The following is a 16052-nucleotide window of genomic DNA, read 5'->3' on the forward strand; positions in this document are numbered from 1 at the left end:
GCTCCTTCCACAAAGCTTCTTCCATTACAATATGCAGAAAATGGATATTGTATTGCTGGGACCAAGCTAACTGAAGTGCTCTTCATGCCCCCAAAGGGGGGGGAACTTAGTCTCCAGGACAAAGACTTCTGCAAGACAGTGTACAAATTGATCCAGACCTCATAATCTCTGAAAAGTTTATTTCTTGGCTTTCTTATCATGCAATGCCCTTTGAGTTCAGAAGCCTTTTTAAAACAAACAGAGCTTGACACAAAAGAACCGAACTACATATACGACAGCAGAAGGCTGCGTCAGCATGATACATTAATTGAGTTACAGGTATCGACATGACTCAAGAAATCTTACAATGTAAGCCACAAACTCTTAAACTCAATTAACCTTACGTGAAATCACTTCTACCAAGTTTGAATCCTTCCTACTGAGTGTCCATCAGCCAGCACCGACCCCAGGCTTTTCAGCTGTTTTCCCAGCTTATATGTTGTTTGAGAATTGCTTTCTATGTTCCCAATATGAGTTTTGAGAGACACTGATACCTCTGATGGATCCATGTGAAAAAGGGGATACACTCTCCTACATGAAGCTCTAAAGTTATAGTCTTTAGCTATAGGTTTTCAACTATCTGATTCTGTTAAGGTAAAACCAAAAGAAGCCTAAGCTTTGATTCCGACTAGTCAGCAATAAACCCATAGGCACTTTCCCCCTCACACACTGTCTGAAGAATAAGGAGATGCTTGTGAAGATGTGTTAGGAAAAGGACCTGGAAACTCCCTGAGAAAAAATACCTCGGCTTCCCAAGGAATCTCACCACATACCCTACCCTCTCTCATCTGTAGCCCAGGTTGGCTCATAGCTAGCTCATCCCATCAGTCAGGTAGTAGAAGCTTTTTGCCACATAGGCTCATCACCTCTGCATATCAAGAGCTTTGATGTGCTTCCCTTTACCTGAGAGATGCTGGGTTTCTAATCCTCAGCTGTCCTACTGGCTGACACGAGCAGACCTTGTCTTCCAGCTGTGGCTGTTTCCCTTCCTGGCATTTTGGATGTAATCGTTTTCTCTTTTGGTGCAGCACGAGGATGATTAATTCAGCGTCCCCTCATCTGACTCTTACCTCTCTTCTGCTGCTCTCACACTTGGCCCTCCTGAGACACAACTAGGGTTTGAGTTATGTTCTTAACCGAGTGCTTTTTTGCTATTACTTTGTTCTCAGGAAATGTTTCTATCATCTCCTGTACATATTGCCTCATATTACACAGATGAGCTAATGTGGACTTTCCCATTTGCAGTATCTAGAAGTGATGCCAAAGCACGCTGTACCAAACCATGCAAAATGGAGCACACAGTACCATCTGCAAAATAAATTCAAAACAACAAAAAAAACCACAGTAAAACAGAGTAAGAGGGAAGCAGCTGCAGCGTTTATTTGATGATCACATGCAGTGCTACACAATTCATTCTCCCATACTTGCTCAGCTCCCTTCCTCTCTAAATACAAAGAGCTGAGCAGCTTGTTGCCATCACATCCAAGAATGAGTCCTTTTACTTAAAATGGCCAACATAAGTTTCCAGGCCAGGGACTGGTCACTCAGGGGAAACCAAGGGAAGAAACATCAGGCTTTGTCACCTAATTTGCATCCTCCGCAGCCTGAGGACGGAAACAGTACACATCTGTCCACGTGGCAGGAAAAACTCTGGAGTCTCGGTGCTCTTGTTCCAGCGCAGTGCTTTCCACTACAGAATGTTCTTTGCAATGGCATTCAGTGTCCTCACTTTAGCCACATCCGCCACCTTAATGGAGTATTCAGGGGCAGAGAACGACGCTCCCATGGCAACATTGGGATTTCTGTATAGAAAATGACTGGTTACTTTCTGCAGGTGAAGCAGAAGGGTAGAAGACATTAATGAAAACCCACAATTTCCCCCACAGTGTCAGCAGCAGTCAGAATACCTGCTGGTACCACTCAGACCAAAGATGAGGCAGAAGCAGAACAAAGAACAGTACAGAGGACAGAAAAAAACAGCATCTACAGAAACCCAGTGCAGACCTGTGGTCTTTATCACTGTTCAGAGAGGCACATCCCATGGGCCTTCCAAAACCCACATTCATCAGTGCTGCAGGTCAAAGGTAACTAAATCAGAACACACCCTCCAAGTGTCACCGGAGTGCACTCAGAAGATCTAGGGCAACAGTAGCATAGGAAATGGCCCAAGGAGCTGGTTGTGCATGGAGCTCGTGTCCAGACAATGAGCACCACTGGATTCACAGACTGCAGAACACAGAGCCAAGTAACACAATCCCAGCCACGACAGTACAGTTAACACACAGAAAGCTGTTTGAAATTTACACCTGTTCCACACACCTACATTTGTATTAATCCTGATTTCCCCCAGTACAATTTTGCTAAGAAACAGTAAGAAATAATCAGTTACCTGAACTTCATCCCCGAGTCCCGTGCTGAGCGAGCAGAGCAGTGAAACTCAGAAGCAGAAGAGCCTTCCAGAATCCTTTGCAGGTTGCGCTCTGTGATGCCACCCCCTGGTGGGAAGAATCCTTGTTTATGTCACATCCAGCATAGAAAGGACTATCACATAGCCAACATTATCCCCGAGATCTATCCCCTAAGGGACCAGCACCACCTACACAGAAGGGGAAAGAGCCCTTGGGACGAGAGACTGGCACTTGAAGAGATGGGAGAAGACTTGATTCACGTCCTCCCGCAGATCTATAACTGCCCCCCAAATCCTCCAGTGAGCAGCAGCTGCAGCATTCTGCAGCCTTTACTCAGACCATGGCAGGAACACCTCCCTCCAAGGGATGTGGCTCAGAAAAACCAATCAGACAGTGCACCCCAGGGCAAGAGGAGCCAGAGGCAACTAGACCTGTTATAGATGACAAGTAAAAACTTTACCTGGCACTACGACAATTCTGCCCTTTGCCTGAAAGAAAAATAACTTGTTAACGATACTGGCACAGCACTAAGTCCTCACATGCCACTACGGGGAACAAAGAAAACGTATGTATCGCAGCCTAGAAATTCACTGTGGCTTATGATTCTTGCATTCTCACTCCAGGGATCTAGCCCAAAGGGACTTGGGAAGTCAGATCAAGGACAACCCAGAGGTGGGGGGCAAGCACTTGTGGACAGCAGCTTCCCCACGGAAATGAGGGTTATCACAAAGAATGTGCCCAAGAAGTGGCCACAGTAACCCAGAGGCATATAGGGAGCACTTACCTGTTCTGCAAGTTTCTTAATCAAGGATAATCCTTCCAGTGCTGAGCTGTCGCAGCCACTGGTCAATACCCGCTCAAACCCCAGAGAAATCAGAGTCTCCAGTGCCAACTGAGGGTCATGCACCATGTCGAAGGCTGAGAGATCAATGGAACAGTTCAGAAATAACTCACTGCTCAAGCTCAAGTCCCCGTTCCAGCCCAGGAGAGTGACGGCATAGTCCCTTCTCTCAGCCACAGCTCCCAGCTATAACATCACCCTCACAGTAACGGCAGGGCTGCAGCATTCAGCTCTTTGGACATTTTTATTCCATGCAAGGCAGTAACATTGCCACCAAGCTTAGACCCCCCTGAAGCTAAGCTCTCGTGGGCAAACAGCACAGCTACAGCTCTAGCACAGTACACACAGCTTTTTGCCCTCCACAGAAAAACCACCAGAATAGGCCCAGCTACTCCCCAAGCTCCCAATCTCTGTCAGTGGGGCAGAAGCTGGTCCCTGCCAGGGCCACCAAACTCTGTGACTCACCTCGATGAAATGTGACTGGCAAGGGCCGGCAAACAGCTGTAATAAGAAGACATGGTCAGTCTGGATTGCTACAGAGAGTCCTTTGTGTCAGAACCAGAAAAGCACATGAGATTTCCTTCACTACCTACAATTTTTGTACTAGATCAGCCCAATGATCTAGTACACCAGTACTTCACCAGTAGTGCTCAACACTGGCAGTTTGCAAGCCAGTTTACCTTTTACAAGAAGAAACGTAACTATCCTATACTATCTAACTAATGCAAACTAACTAATGGAAATACTGATTGCAGGGCTCCACTGGATAGAAAGAGCAAGGACGCAAACAAGACCTGCAGACTATGGAACCCAATGCTGTGCATTCTACAGTTACGGTGAGACAGCCCAGCACGAAGTTACCATTCCCGGTGACAGCAAAGAAATCAGGTGGCGCTTAGAGCAACATTTACAAGCAGGGATTCTCACCCAGCAACGCCGTGCAGAGCTCCGTATCGATGCGTCCATCCTCAGTGAGGGCCCCGAAGACCAGCCCATCCGCACCGTGCAGTTTGGCCAGGCGAATGTCAGCCTTCATGACCTCCACCTCTCGGTCTGAGTAAAGAAAATCTCCACCGCGAGGCCGGATCATGACAAACACCGGGACCCGCACGCACTGCTTCACCACCTGCAGGAGCCCTGGGGGGAGAAACGGGACGGGGGGAGGAGACGGGCTTACAGAAGGGCTGGCGGCACCCCCAGGGGGCGCGTCTCGAGAAGAACGCAGCGAGAACGGAGGGGAGTGGGGCCGCGCGGCTCACCCATGCTCGGGGTGGTTCCTCCCTCCACCAGGCCCGCGCACAGCTCGATCCGGCCGGCACCTGCGGAGAGGCGGTCACACCTGACCTCGGCCCTCACCCCGCTCCCGCCAACCGGACCGGGCCTCGGGCCTCACCTCCACGCTCCGCGTTGACGGCAGACTCCACTGAGTCCACGCACACCTCCATAAGGAAGCCATCGTCCATGCCTAGGAAGGAATGAGACGGTCGGCCCGGCTCGGCCCATGGCTGTCCCCGGCTGCCTCGCGGCCTCCTGTCGAACTTCCCCGCCCGCTTCCGCCTCAGGCCCCGCCCCCCGCGTTCGGCATCCGGCCTCGCCCCCTCGCGGCCCGGAGCCCCGCGCCCTTCGTCACCGGCCCCGGGCCGCGAGGGGGCGAGGCCGATGCGCCGTGTCCGGGCCGAGCCCCGCCTCCCTCCGCCGCAGCCCCGCCCCCGCCCCGGCCCGGGGCCCCGCCCCCGTCTCACGCGCCTTCACCTGCGCTGGCAGCGCGCGGGGGTCGCTGCTGGCTCTGGGTCACGTGCCGCGGAATTGTCATGGTGACGCCCGGAGGTGGCCGGAAGCGCTCATCTCGCTTCCGCTAGGCGGCCGCCGCTTCCGGGCTCGCTCGGGATGCTGCGAGTGCTGTGCGGCGGAGGCGGGCGGTTCTTCCGTCCCGGCCTCTCGCTCGTTCCTCTCCGCCGGCCTCCGTGCCGCTGCCTCCCGCAGCGGCCGGCCCCCGCTGTCCCGCCCGCTGTCGGACGATGGCTGCTCGCCTGCAGCGGCGCTGTGGCGGGTGCCGTAGTACTGGGCGGCGTCACCAGGTGAGAGCGGGGACCCGGCCGTATTGTTTTGTCCGTCGGTCCTCCCTCAGCTCCCCGTTTCTAGCTCTTAGCTTAAGGGTTGTCTGCTGCACCCAGTGGCTCTCGGTTCTGGGGGGTGAGCTGTGCTGCTTCTGTCTGCCTGCAGGCTGACAGAATCCGGCCTATCCATGGTGGACTGGCACTTGGTGAAGGAAATGAAACCCCCCGGGACGCAGCAGGAATGGGAAGCGGAATTCCAGAAGTACCAACAGTTCCCAGAGTTCAAAATGTGAGCGCTCAGAGGTGGGGCAGTGGGCTGGGGGCACTGGTCCTGCAAACAGGCAGCATGAGCATCTCATGCAAATAGAAACATTCCCTAACACTGAGCGAAGCACACAGCGCATCTGGTAGCGATTGCAGGTGGTCCCCCTCCTGTCCCTCATCCATCACTATGGGAAGCATGAAGCAGGACAGCAGCACTGCCTTAAACCACTCTTTGTTTTTACACCCCTCACAGTCTGAATCATGACATGACTCTGACAGAGTTCAAGTTCATTTGGTACATGGAGTACTCACACCGTATGTGGGGCCGTGTGGTGGGCTTGGCCTACATCCTTCCTGCTGCCTACTTCTGGAGGAAGGGCTGGCTCAGCCGCCCCATGAAGGGCCGTGTGCTTGCGCTCTGTGGGCTTGTGTGCTTCCAGGTGAGAGCTGTGCAGCTGCAGGGAATAGCTGCAGTGTGTTCCGTATCTCCTGATCATTGAGAGACAAATTTGTGAAAGTTTGGGTGGGGTGTGACAGTGCTGATAGATAGAAGAAGATTGGAGATGGAAGAAATAAATTGTTTTGACTTCAGTGTTTCTCTGATTTGCTAAAATCAGAGATTGTTGCTGCCCTGTCTGTGCTAAGGCAAATGTGAAGGGCTGCCCTTGGCTCCTCTTACTGACGCATGGGATAGGGGAGCTGGCTCTTACCTTTTCTTGTTATGTCAGGGTCTACTGGGATGGTACATGGTAAAGAGTGGACTGGAAGAGAAGCCAGATTCCTATGATATTCCTCGGGTCAGCCAGTACCGCCTCGCAGCACACCTTGGCTCTGCACTGGTTCTTTATTCTGCCAGTCTGTGGACAGGGCTGTCTTTGCTGCTTCCACGACACCAGGTACAAAGTGATGTGTCAGGAGTCCAGGCACAGCATAGTGTAAAACACAGAGGGTTGGGGGTAAAGGAAATGTGTGGAGGATAATGGTTACTTCCATTTTATCCTATTTCTGACTGTGATCTTAACACCACTAGAAGTTTATAGAAACTTCTTATTTAGCTTCTTCTGAACTGTTGTATTCTGCAACAATTATGAGATGCTGGATTTGACTTTGTTGTTCCACTGAACAGTGATTAGTTTCAAGCGTTCATGCAAGTTCAGGCAGGAGCCTGCCTGCCAGGTTCAATTATTTCTTATAGTAAGTTCCCAGCGGCCACTTCAGTTTCTGCACAGGGTTGGACTCAATTGTTCATTAAATACTTGGCAAACCATTAGCCTGTATATGTAAATAAAGCCTTTTTTACCTGTTGTAAACAGCACTGGAATTTTTTACTGCAGTTCATTTTTTGTTTTACAGTTGCCTGAGACACGTCAGCTGCTTCGGCTGAGGCACTTTGCTCATGGCACAACAGCTCTCATTTTTCTTACAGCTCTTTCAGGTAATGCTGTCCTGTCTTGTGGCTCGTCTCTCTCTATATTGCTTTTCTTCTGATCTGATGGGTAGTGCGAGAAGCCCTATCACTTTCTCTATGTGAACTTTCAGTTAGCTTATTTAAGACCTTCTCTTACTGGCCTCTTGAGCCGGTGGAGATGTGCTGAGCAGTATGCATACTGTTGTGAGATCTCTGTACATAATGCAAAAGAAATTTGGGATCGAGCTGAGTTCTTGAGTCAGGTTGCATGTAAGACCTGTACCCAGTTCATTAGTCTTGTTCTCTGCTCTGGAATTGCAGGTGCCTTTGTGGCAGGGCTGGATGCTGGCCTTGTGTACAATTCCTTCCCCAAAATGGGGGAACGCTGGATCCCAGATGATCTTCTCGCCTTCTCCCCAACCCTGAGAAATATCTTTGAGAATCCCACAACTGTACAGTTTGATCACAGGATCTTGGTAAGTGCTGTCTTCCTGCTATGTCTAAGCTTCCTCCTGGTTGCCTCCTACATCCAAACTGTCATCTTCAGGCTATGGTTCTGTCAGCATGAGTGATATACAGAGTGTCCAAGGTCCTGAGAGCTTTGTTACCAATTTGTTTCTGAAGAAAGAGGAAGGTTAGCACTCATTTCTTTTTTTTTTTTTTTTTAATGTGGTTTTCTTCCTTAAGGATGTCTTCCTCCTGTCCGAGTTACAGACGTCATTTCTTTGTGTCTCATTTTCCACATGCTACAAATCAGGGTAGCCTTTGCAATGGAAATGTCTGAGGATGTTGCCTGAAATAAAACTTGAAAGCAGACACCACTCAACAGTGACATTTCCTCTAGAACTTAAGTTCCTTTACACCTAGTAGTGCCCTGTGAAAGAAATCTCAGCTAGTTAGAGCAATTTGGATATTAAACAGAACTGCTGACATTACTTTGGACCAAGCCATAGCTTGATAAGATGAAATGGAAAGATAAAGAGTTTTGGTAGGGGACTTGTGAAGTGATCTGTGCAATGAGATGATGATGGTAAGCTATAGCTGGGTAGCGAAAACGAGATCAGGATTCCAACTGACAGCTTCCACCTTTCACTGCCAAGGTGACAGGTGGGAAGGAGGCAGAAACAATTCCTATCAAACAGAATAAATAAGGAAAAGCTATTAGGAAAGCAACGCATTCATTCAATGGAACATAGCTTATATTTTTAGGGCTGTTAACTGGTTGGGGCATGGAATCTGCAGCATGTGATGGTGGCCATTAACATGTTTCTAAAGTTAAGTAAGTTCAGTGAGCAATGTTTTATTGCATGGAAGGTGCAGTCAAAGATAACTGGCCGATTTCCTTTCAACTTCTCACGAAGGGTGGTTGTTTCTCTGTCCTATCTCTTCCGTTTTTAGGGAGTTGCCTCAGTCACAGCTGTCACAGCACTGTACTTCTTCTCACGGAAGATCTCCCTCCCTCACAGGACCAGGATGGCAGTGACATCATTACTGGCAGTGGCTTGGGTGCAGGTACTGGCCTTTTATATATATTTTTTTTTTCCTGTTCTGTTCAGTTTTTTTTCCTAGTCCTTCACAGCACATCCACAAGACAAGAGCTGGGAGGCTGCCTTGACGTGGAAGCAGTGCATGATCTGCACTCCCTGAGGCTGGAGCTGGGAGCTGGAGTGCTACAGCCCCACACGAAGGCTGGAGGCCTGTCCTTGGGCTTGCTCACCTCACGCTTTGGGCAGCGTGCAGCCACAGCCGTGCTGACCCTCCTCCCTTCCCGCAGGTGTGCCTGGGCATCAGCACGCTGCTGCTCTACGTCCCCACGCCGCTGGCTGCCACGCACCAGTCGGGCTCCCTGGCGCTGCTCAGCGCGGCGCTGTGGCTCATGAGCGAGCTGCGGCGCGTGCCCAAGTGACCCGCGGGCCTCAGCTGCTCGACCTCCCGGCGGCAACGGTGCGCGGTCCGTTCCCGCCGTGTAACATAAAGGAGTTTTATGGAGCTGCCGGTGTGTGCGTGCTTGCGGAGCGAGGTGAGGGGGAGGGCGGTCAGGTTCGGGCTGATGCCGCGCTGCGGCGCCCCCTGCCGGTGAGGCGGTCTAAGCGCCCGTCCGTCAATAGGAGGCGGCAGGGCGGTCAGCGCGCCGCGCTCTCTACGCGGATTGGCCGCCGCCCGCGGCAGTGGGCGGGACTTTATCCCGAGCGGTGGGTGCGGGTGAGCGGCGGCGGGAGCGGCCATGACGGCGCACAGCTTCGCGTTGCCCATCGTCCTCTTCTCGGCCTTCTGGGGCCTGGTGGGCATCGCCGCCCCGTGGTTCGTGCCCAAGGGGCCCAACCGCGGGTGAGTACGGCCGGCCGGGCCGGAGGGGAGGGAAGGGAAGGGCCGCGGCGAAGCCTTCCGTCGTGACGGTGTCTCCGCCCGCAGGGTGATCATCACGATGCTGGTCACCACGGCCGTGTGCTGCTACCTCTTGTGAGTACCCGACCCCGCGCGGCTTCCCGGGCCTGCTGACCGCGGCCGGCCTCCAGCGGGCGGGTGGGCCCCGCCTCGGGGCGGACGTCGGGCCCCGGGCCCCGCTGGGCCCTTCCCGTGCCTCCGGGGCTCACGCTCGCGTCCCTTGCAGCTGGCTCATCGCTATCCTGGCCCAGGCCAACCCCCTTTTCGGGCCGCAGCTGAAGAACGAGACCATCTGGTACGTGCGCTTCCTCTGGGAGTGACCCCGGCAGCAGCCTAGAGACCCGCCATTACCGTGAGTGGGCAGAGCTGGGGGGGAGCTGCTTTGGCTCCGGCACATCGCGGCTATGGAGCGCTGAGCGCGGCGTGGGGCCGCCGGTGCAGCTCTGTGCTAACATCTCCCCCTTTCTCCTCCTTCCAGCTCTTGCTGTTCGAGCATCTTCCCTCCCATACCAGGCAGTTCCCAGAGGTGCTGAGCCAGGGACTGGAGCCGTTCCCCCGGTGCACTTCAAGCACTGCAGCCCAGCACTGGCTGGGCCCACGCTGTTGGCCGGCAGTGTCCCTGCTGCAACGTGGGCCCCGTGGCACCCTGCACGTGACCGGTCCCTGCTTGGCAGGGGGTGGTCCTTGCTAAGACAGGCTCTAGCTGTGGCTGGGAGAAGGGTAGGCTGAGCCTGTTGGAGGAAGCAGGCTGCCATGGATGTGAGGGAGGTGCTGGGGTATTGGGCAGGGGCTCCTGGTCAGCAGTGTGCCCAGCCTGAGACTGTGTCATCTCCCACCTCTGCAGTGAGGGTGCTGCAGTAGTATGTAGGTACCACCATCCCTCTCGTGTCTACATTCCAAGAACAAAATAGTGAGTTGTCTTAGGTCTGCCCCTTATTTATCAGATAATTTATTGGCATTATTTATTGATTTGTATTTGTCTGTGTTTGCTGACTGCGTGTTGTGGAAATAAATATTTTTTTCTAGTAAGTGATGCTGGAAGCAGAGTCCCTTGCTGCTTGGAGGCTGAGGAATTCTGGGCTTCATGTTGTTGTTTTTTTTTCTTTTCCCACCTTTACTTCTAACCCTGCTCCTGCAGTGAGAATAAGACAGATCAACAGCTGTTATAGAGGTTGGCATCACATGTGCAGGGCTTTACCTTGGGGTAAAGGCACCTTGGACGTCACCTGTACAGCCCTTTGAAGTCAGGGTCACAGATAAGTAGCAGTGTGTCCCAGAGGGAGGCTGATAGGCAGCTGTGCCTTGAGCTGCTCTGGGCCATCTCTGTGGCTGTGCAGAAGCTGTAGCAGCTTGGAGGCCTGTTGCCCGTGTCCTGCCTTCTGCCCTGTTCTAGCAGTTCCTTAAAGCTGGGGTGTGAATAAGGTTTAAAAAAGAAACAAACAAATAGGGAGCTACACCTTCCAGAGCCTTGTAGGGAAAGCTCAACTGTTTTTTGTTAGGAAGAAAAAGGCAGGGAGTGTGGGATCCCTAGATCCACAGTTCAGGAGGGTCAGTTTCCCTTGATACCACTGGCTCAATTACTGAACTCAGTTGTGCAAGAAAGCAGCATCTGCCAAGAAAGCAGTGCTGCTGCATACCACCTGCAAGACCCAGCAGCATGGAGCACTACTAAGCAGAAGGGTACAGGCAGCAGTCAGGCTCCCAGCCATGTGCTGCTGCTGCTGGGTTGGTGCTCACTCAAAAACAAGACAACTGCTGGTTGGCTCAAAGGTTTTTTTTTATTGCTTCAGGAATGGTAACAGATGATTTCAAGTATAAAGTGAAGAACTTGATTAGGGGAATTGGGGCTCCAGGCCTAGAAGATGAAGGCCATGCACGGAGGGATGCATAGCTACAGAGAGGTGGCTTCCCCACAGGCAGGCTCAGCCTGAACTAAGGGGGAAAGAACCACTGGTCCTTGCACTTAGTGCTGGATTAGCTTGTGGGATGCCACAGAGGGAGCACACTTAGGAGGGAACAACTAAAAGAAACGTAGCCTTACAAAATGTTCCCTGCGCCCTCAGTGCTGCCCCTTAGGCATGGCCTGGGAGCATCAGAGGAGCACATGGCACACAGTAGGACCCCCTTCACTGTGACAGGGAATGTTATGAATGGGCTCAGGCCTGGCAGAACAGCTCAGTGGAGCCTGCTGCTTGCCTGGTTCATGGAACCTGTGCCAAGACTATGGGAAGACCACACCAGGCACTGATAAGCTACAGCACTTTGCCAGTCTGCTCTGCAAACTGGTGGCTGAGCAGTAGGATGGCCTGGGGCTTCAGGCCACAGCCCAGAGCTGGCTGCCTCAGTAACGTCTTCTGCTCTGAGGGCCCAGCAAGGGCTGCAGTGCGAGTGCTGCCAGTAAAGGGTTTTTCTTTACTCTGCGCAGCAAAGCAAAGGTCAGAGGCCAAGAAACAAAGATTAGGACTGGGGTGTGGCAGAGAGGCTGGTTCCAATGTCCACAACAGCCTCAGCCATGTGGCCTGTGGTTCTGGCATACAGATAACAGAGTACAGAGTTGAGATGGTCCTCAGGAAAGAGTCCAAGTTCTTGGAGACCTGGCTGGCATTCAGTCCTGGTTCTGCTGGTGCAACTGGTCAGTGAATGTCCCACTGATATCATGGCAAGTCCCCCTGGCCTGGGGGCAGCAGCACCACCTTGTCCAGCCAGAGCAGGTCCAGCTGCCGGCGGTGGATGCGGCGCAGCCGCAAGAGGTAGAGGACTATAGCCAGCCCTACAACCAGGATGCAGGCAAAGAAGAGATAGTGGTTGTAGACAAAAGAAAGGCGCAGCCAGGAGGTGTGTGCTTGCCGGCTGCTCTCTTGCCGGAGATCCCTGTGGAGAGGAGAGGTAGAACCAGGCATAATTGGCACATGTACCACAAGCTGTAGCTGCTGCTCTCTAAGGATGGCAGAGCTTTGTGCAGTAACTGCTGCACATCCCCTTCCAGCTAGGCTACAAGTCCTGGAGCTAATGCTCCTTCCTGTGTTACCTGAGTGGCAGAAAGCGTGTCTTGTAGAGGATGGCTCCCAGCGTCCACTGCACCTCACGGTCATATACCAGCTGGGCTGTGTGCAGGCTGGGGTAGTCCAGGGGGAAGTGGAAGCCCTGGTGAAGGACTTGGTACATCCAGGCAGACTTGAAGCACTGATACCTGCAGGCAGCACACAGGAACATCAGCTGGGTGCTACTGCAGGGTCCGAGCCCAAGACAGAGCCTACCACAGCCACTCCTATCAGTGAGCCCCCAGGAGGTATATCCCTGGTCCCTTACTTGAGGCGATGCTCATCTGCATGTGCTGAGTACAGGCCACTCTGGAAGCGCTGGGTCAGCACCTCCCATCTCTGGCTGCAATATTCCTAGGCAAAGAAGTTTCAGTTCAAAGCAAGGGAACGACCCCAGATCCCTCCCAGCATGGTGAGACCCCGTGGTCTAGAACAGTGCTCACCTGGGCAGCAGAGATGAAGGCACGGGCACTGTAGCGGCCCCCTAGGCGCAGCACATCCTCAGTGCAGTAGAAGAACTCAGAGAAGCCATAAAACTCACTGTTGCTGAAGTCGATGGGTGCTTTGTAGGCCCCAGTCAGAGAGTCCTGGCTGCTGTTGGACCCCGCCAGAAGTGGGTGCAGCAGCAGAGCACAGGCCTGCCAGTCCCCTCGCCCACGGACATACAGTGTTTGGCTGCCCCTTGTAATTGTGTCTTCCAGTCCCACGGGCAGGCAGGGGTCCAGGAAGGGAGTCTCAGGGCTCAGCCCTGTCTGCTGGCTATGCAAGCTGTAAAGCAAGTCAGGAAAGAAAGGTCACTGCACATGGGGTTAATTAGTATATTAATATAATATAATTAATATTAATTAATAAAAATATTAGCTAGTGCTCCTCCACAACTAATACCACTGCAAGGCCCTGTCCCCTTGTACACTTGTGGTCCTGAGAATCACCCAACCAACTCCTGCTGAAGCTAAGCTCTCCAGATCTGTAGCCACAAACCCTGAGCACCTGATGGGTGCTATGGGGGTACAGTCTGTTCCCACCAACCTGTGGGGGCCTGCGCCCCCACAGAGACCCCAGGTCATGTGGTGGCAGGATCTTCTCCCAGCATGGGAGTACCTGGGCTCTGAATCTCTGCAAGTCTGGGAACAGCTTCAGGAAATAAGGCAGGAGACAAGTGGAGGTGAGAATGCAGTGGAAAGATGTGCTGAATGAGCCAGTGCTGAAGGAGGGAAAGCCAGAGCAGGGAAAACCAGAAGCTGCTGTAGGGGAGTCCCTATAGTGCTGGCAGGGGAAAGGTGACAAGCATTGGCACTGATAATGCCTGCAGGGCTCTGACAAGGGCAATGCCATTGTGCCACGTCCCAGCCCAAGCACCTGCTGCACCCAGCTGCTGCCAGCGTGGCTGTAGCAGCTGTTATCAACCACAGGTGGCTCTTGGGGAAAATCCAATGGGGTGAGGGTGGCACAAAGGAGCCGGTGCTGTTGTGCAATGCCAGGGCAGCCCGAGGCAGGGCAGCAATACCGGTTGTGCACATAGGTCTGGTTCAGCACAAGCTCTTCATAGCGCTGCCGAGCAAAGTTGCCTCCGAAGCCCAGGAAGGTGTTGACGTAGACGCGATACACATGGCTGGTGTGCTGCACGTCACAGCCCAGGTTGAACTCTGCCAGTAGGTTCTTGGCAGCCTCCTCCTGGGTACAGGAGACCACCATCAGTGGTGAACGTTGGGCGGCTCTCAGTGCCAGCCACTTGCCCAACACACACCTGCTGCGGGGATGAAAAGGCTCCGGAGCCAGGCACCTCATAGGCGATCTGCAGAGAGGCCCCCCCCATGTCTAGGATCCCAACCGTTCGTCTCCGTACCAAGGACTCCACCTGGTCTCCCAGTGCTACAGTGACAACTGCAGCCTCCTCTGAAACCCGCAGCAGTGTGTCAGCGAGGGGCTGGGGGGCATTCCTTTACTGGTACCTCCCAATGCCCCTCGCACATAGGAACTGAGGGCCAAAGGGCTGCATGCTGCCTTCCCCACTGCTGCTGTGCAAGCAGCTGGACTCACCATCCTCATGATCAAACCGTCCCAGCACAAAGTTGATTCCGATCCAAGCGTAGACACCTGGGCATGACAGAAAGATTTTGCCTTAAGGCAAAGCACAAATGATCCTACATAGGTTCCACGCAATGCCGGCAGCCCTGTGTGCTCCCTGCTAGGGAGGACAGGAGGACAGGGCAGCGTTTCCCACCTTCCTGCTTCCCTGAAATGACTTCAGCATGCGATTTGGAGAAGAGGAAATCGAACTCCAGGGGCACGTTTTTCACCAGGTTCTCCAGGATGGCAGCTTGCAGCCTGAGGGGCACAGTGACCTCTGGGAGATGCTCCTTGTCAGGACAAGAGCAGCAGAGAGCAGAATCTCGCAGCTTTGCCAAGTCCTCCCTGCCCATCGCCCCGTGCTCACCTCTCAGGCAGCAGCCGCATGCCGGCCGTGCACAGGACATACAGCGGCGTCTCCTTGTGCTTTCCCGCTGGCACGTGTGCGGCCGCGAAGCGCAGCAGGGGCCGCAGGTAGGCCGTGGCTCGCTCCGGGGCCGCCGCTGCCACCGAGATGCCTGTGTGGATGGTTGTCACCGACCGGCCCGGCGCCGCCACCCATTAGCGGGGCTCGGTGCCGCACTCACCAGGTTTAACCTTCATGACCACGGGGCGGCTGCTGCGGTCCCGCATCTGCCGGATGTCCAGCAGGTCGTGCGGGTGCCCGTTGTGCGGCGGCCACACGTAGACGAATACCCGGGAGCCGCTGCTGCCGCAGTCCACCACTACCCCGTAGCTCAGCGACGCGTCTTCCGTGTCGGTGGCCGCCAGCTCCTCCATCCGCGCCAGGTACCTGCGCGTGGGGACCGGGCCCGCTCAGCGACGCCTGTACCGGGCCCGGAGTCCCCGCCACCCCGTCCCCGCTCACCTCTCGTCCCGCCGGGCGTCACGGCGCGGCGAGGCCCGGCGGCGGGGCCCGGCGGCCGCCAGCAAAAGCAGCAGCCCCGCGGCCACAGCCAACCCCAGCGCCGCCGGGCGATGCCGCAGAGCCGGGAAACCGTAGGACACGGCCGAGCGGCACGGCGGGCAAGGGGCGGCGATCCTGCGGGAACAAGGCACGGCTCAGAGATGAGACCGCACGGGGACCGGACCGGGACGGCCCCGCCGCGCTCACCTGGCCATGTGCTTCCACCGCCCGCCCGCGCATCTCCCCGCGCCGCCAACACCGGCACCCGCTGCCGGTACCCGCAGCCACGTCACCCAGCGCCTCTCCTCCCGGCCACCAATAGCGGGCCCCGGCCTCTCGCAGCGCTCCGCCCCCAAGCCGCCGCTTAATCCAATCGGCGTCCCCGCAAGGCAAACCAAGCTGCTGGGCTGCCTCGCCCATGCAGCCAATCAGCGCCCCCCGGCGGCCGAAAGCCGCACCTGGCTGAGCCCCGTCTTCCGCGACCGAGGGGCGCCGCGTGACATCACCCACCGACTTCCTCCCTCCCATCACCACCCGCGCCGAGCCAATCGCAGCCTTCCAAATAAACAGCACGCGCCGAGGCCTCGAGTGACGGACGAAGCAGCCAATGGCTTCGCTCCAACCCCGCTCGG

General features: G+C 54.6%; 4 protein-coding genes across 7 annotated transcripts; 2 read left to right on the forward strand and 2 right to left on the reverse strand.

Annotated features, from left to right (window-relative positions):
• Positions 1 to 1394: 1394 nt before the first annotated feature.
• On the reverse strand, positions 1395 to 5107 carry CUTC (cutC copper transporter). Of its 3 annotated transcripts, none has more exons than XM_048944577.1 (9): positions 5035 to 5107; positions 4682 to 4753; positions 4548 to 4607; positions 4216 to 4425; positions 3754 to 3789; positions 3232 to 3365; positions 2908 to 2935; positions 2429 to 2534; positions 1395 to 1841 (listed from the first exon to the last, which is right to left on the reverse strand). In XM_048944577.1, exons 1-9 carry the CDS (start codon positions 5099 to 5101, stop codon positions 1730 to 1732), a joined length of 825 nt encoding a protein of 274 aa, XP_048800534.1. In that variant the 5' UTR covers positions 5102 to 5107; the 3' UTR covers positions 1395 to 1729. The 3 variants fall into 3 exon arrangements, with proteins under 3 accessions (XP_048800534.1, XP_048800535.1, XP_048800536.1); XM_048944578.1 differs by having other exon boundaries at positions 5041 to 5101; XM_048944579.1 differs by lacking the exon at positions 4548 to 4607.
• Positions 5108 to 5175: 68 nt separating this feature from the next.
• LOC125693101 (cytochrome c oxidase assembly protein COX15 homolog) lies at positions 5176 to 9230 on the forward strand. Of its 2 annotated transcripts, XR_007376984.1 has the most exons (9): positions 5176 to 5366; positions 5512 to 5634; positions 5863 to 6049; positions 6338 to 6505; positions 6963 to 7044; positions 7339 to 7493; positions 8416 to 8529; positions 8792 to 9037; positions 9126 to 9230. XR_007376984.1 is itself a non-coding variant. In XM_048944575.1 (8 exons), exons 1-8 carry the CDS (start codon positions 5176 to 5178, stop codon positions 8921 to 8923), a joined length of 1152 nt encoding a protein of 383 aa, XP_048800532.1. In that variant the 3' UTR covers positions 8924 to 9038. The 2 variants fall into 2 exon arrangements, 1 of the variants encoding a protein (XP_048800532.1); XM_048944575.1 differs by lacking the exon at positions 9126 to 9230 and having other exon boundaries at positions 8792 to 9038.
• On the forward strand, positions 9148 to 10488 carry LOC125693103 (V-type proton ATPase subunit e 2). The gene is made up of 4 exons (XM_048944580.1): positions 9148 to 9345; positions 9430 to 9477; positions 9629 to 9754; positions 9881 to 10488. Exons 1-3 carry the CDS (start codon positions 9242 to 9244, stop codon positions 9720 to 9722), a joined length of 246 nt encoding a protein of 81 aa, XP_048800537.1. The 5' UTR covers positions 9148 to 9241; the 3' UTR covers positions 9723 to 9754; positions 9881 to 10488.
• A 678-nt stretch (positions 10489 to 11166) lies between these two features.
• Positions 11167 to 15805, reverse strand: ENTPD7 (ectonucleoside triphosphate diphosphohydrolase 7). The gene is made up of 12 exons (XM_048944574.1): positions 15628 to 15805; positions 15382 to 15555; positions 15101 to 15306; positions 14881 to 15031; positions 14668 to 14771; positions 14484 to 14540; positions 14191 to 14339; positions 13951 to 14117; positions 12887 to 13211; positions 12712 to 12797; positions 12431 to 12592; positions 11167 to 12273 (listed from the first exon to the last, which is right to left on the reverse strand). Exons 1-12 carry the CDS (start codon positions 15633 to 15635, stop codon positions 12057 to 12059), a joined length of 1806 nt encoding a protein of 601 aa, XP_048800531.1. The 5' UTR covers positions 15636 to 15805; the 3' UTR covers positions 11167 to 12056.
• Positions 15806 to 16052: the final 247 nt, after the last annotated feature.

The sequence above is a fragment of the Lagopus muta genome, chromosome 5 (genome assembly GCF_023343835.1).
Source record: "Lagopus muta isolate bLagMut1 chromosome 5, bLagMut1 primary, whole genome shotgun sequence".
Lineage (NCBI taxonomy): Eukaryota > Metazoa > Chordata > Aves > Galliformes > Phasianidae > Lagopus > Lagopus muta.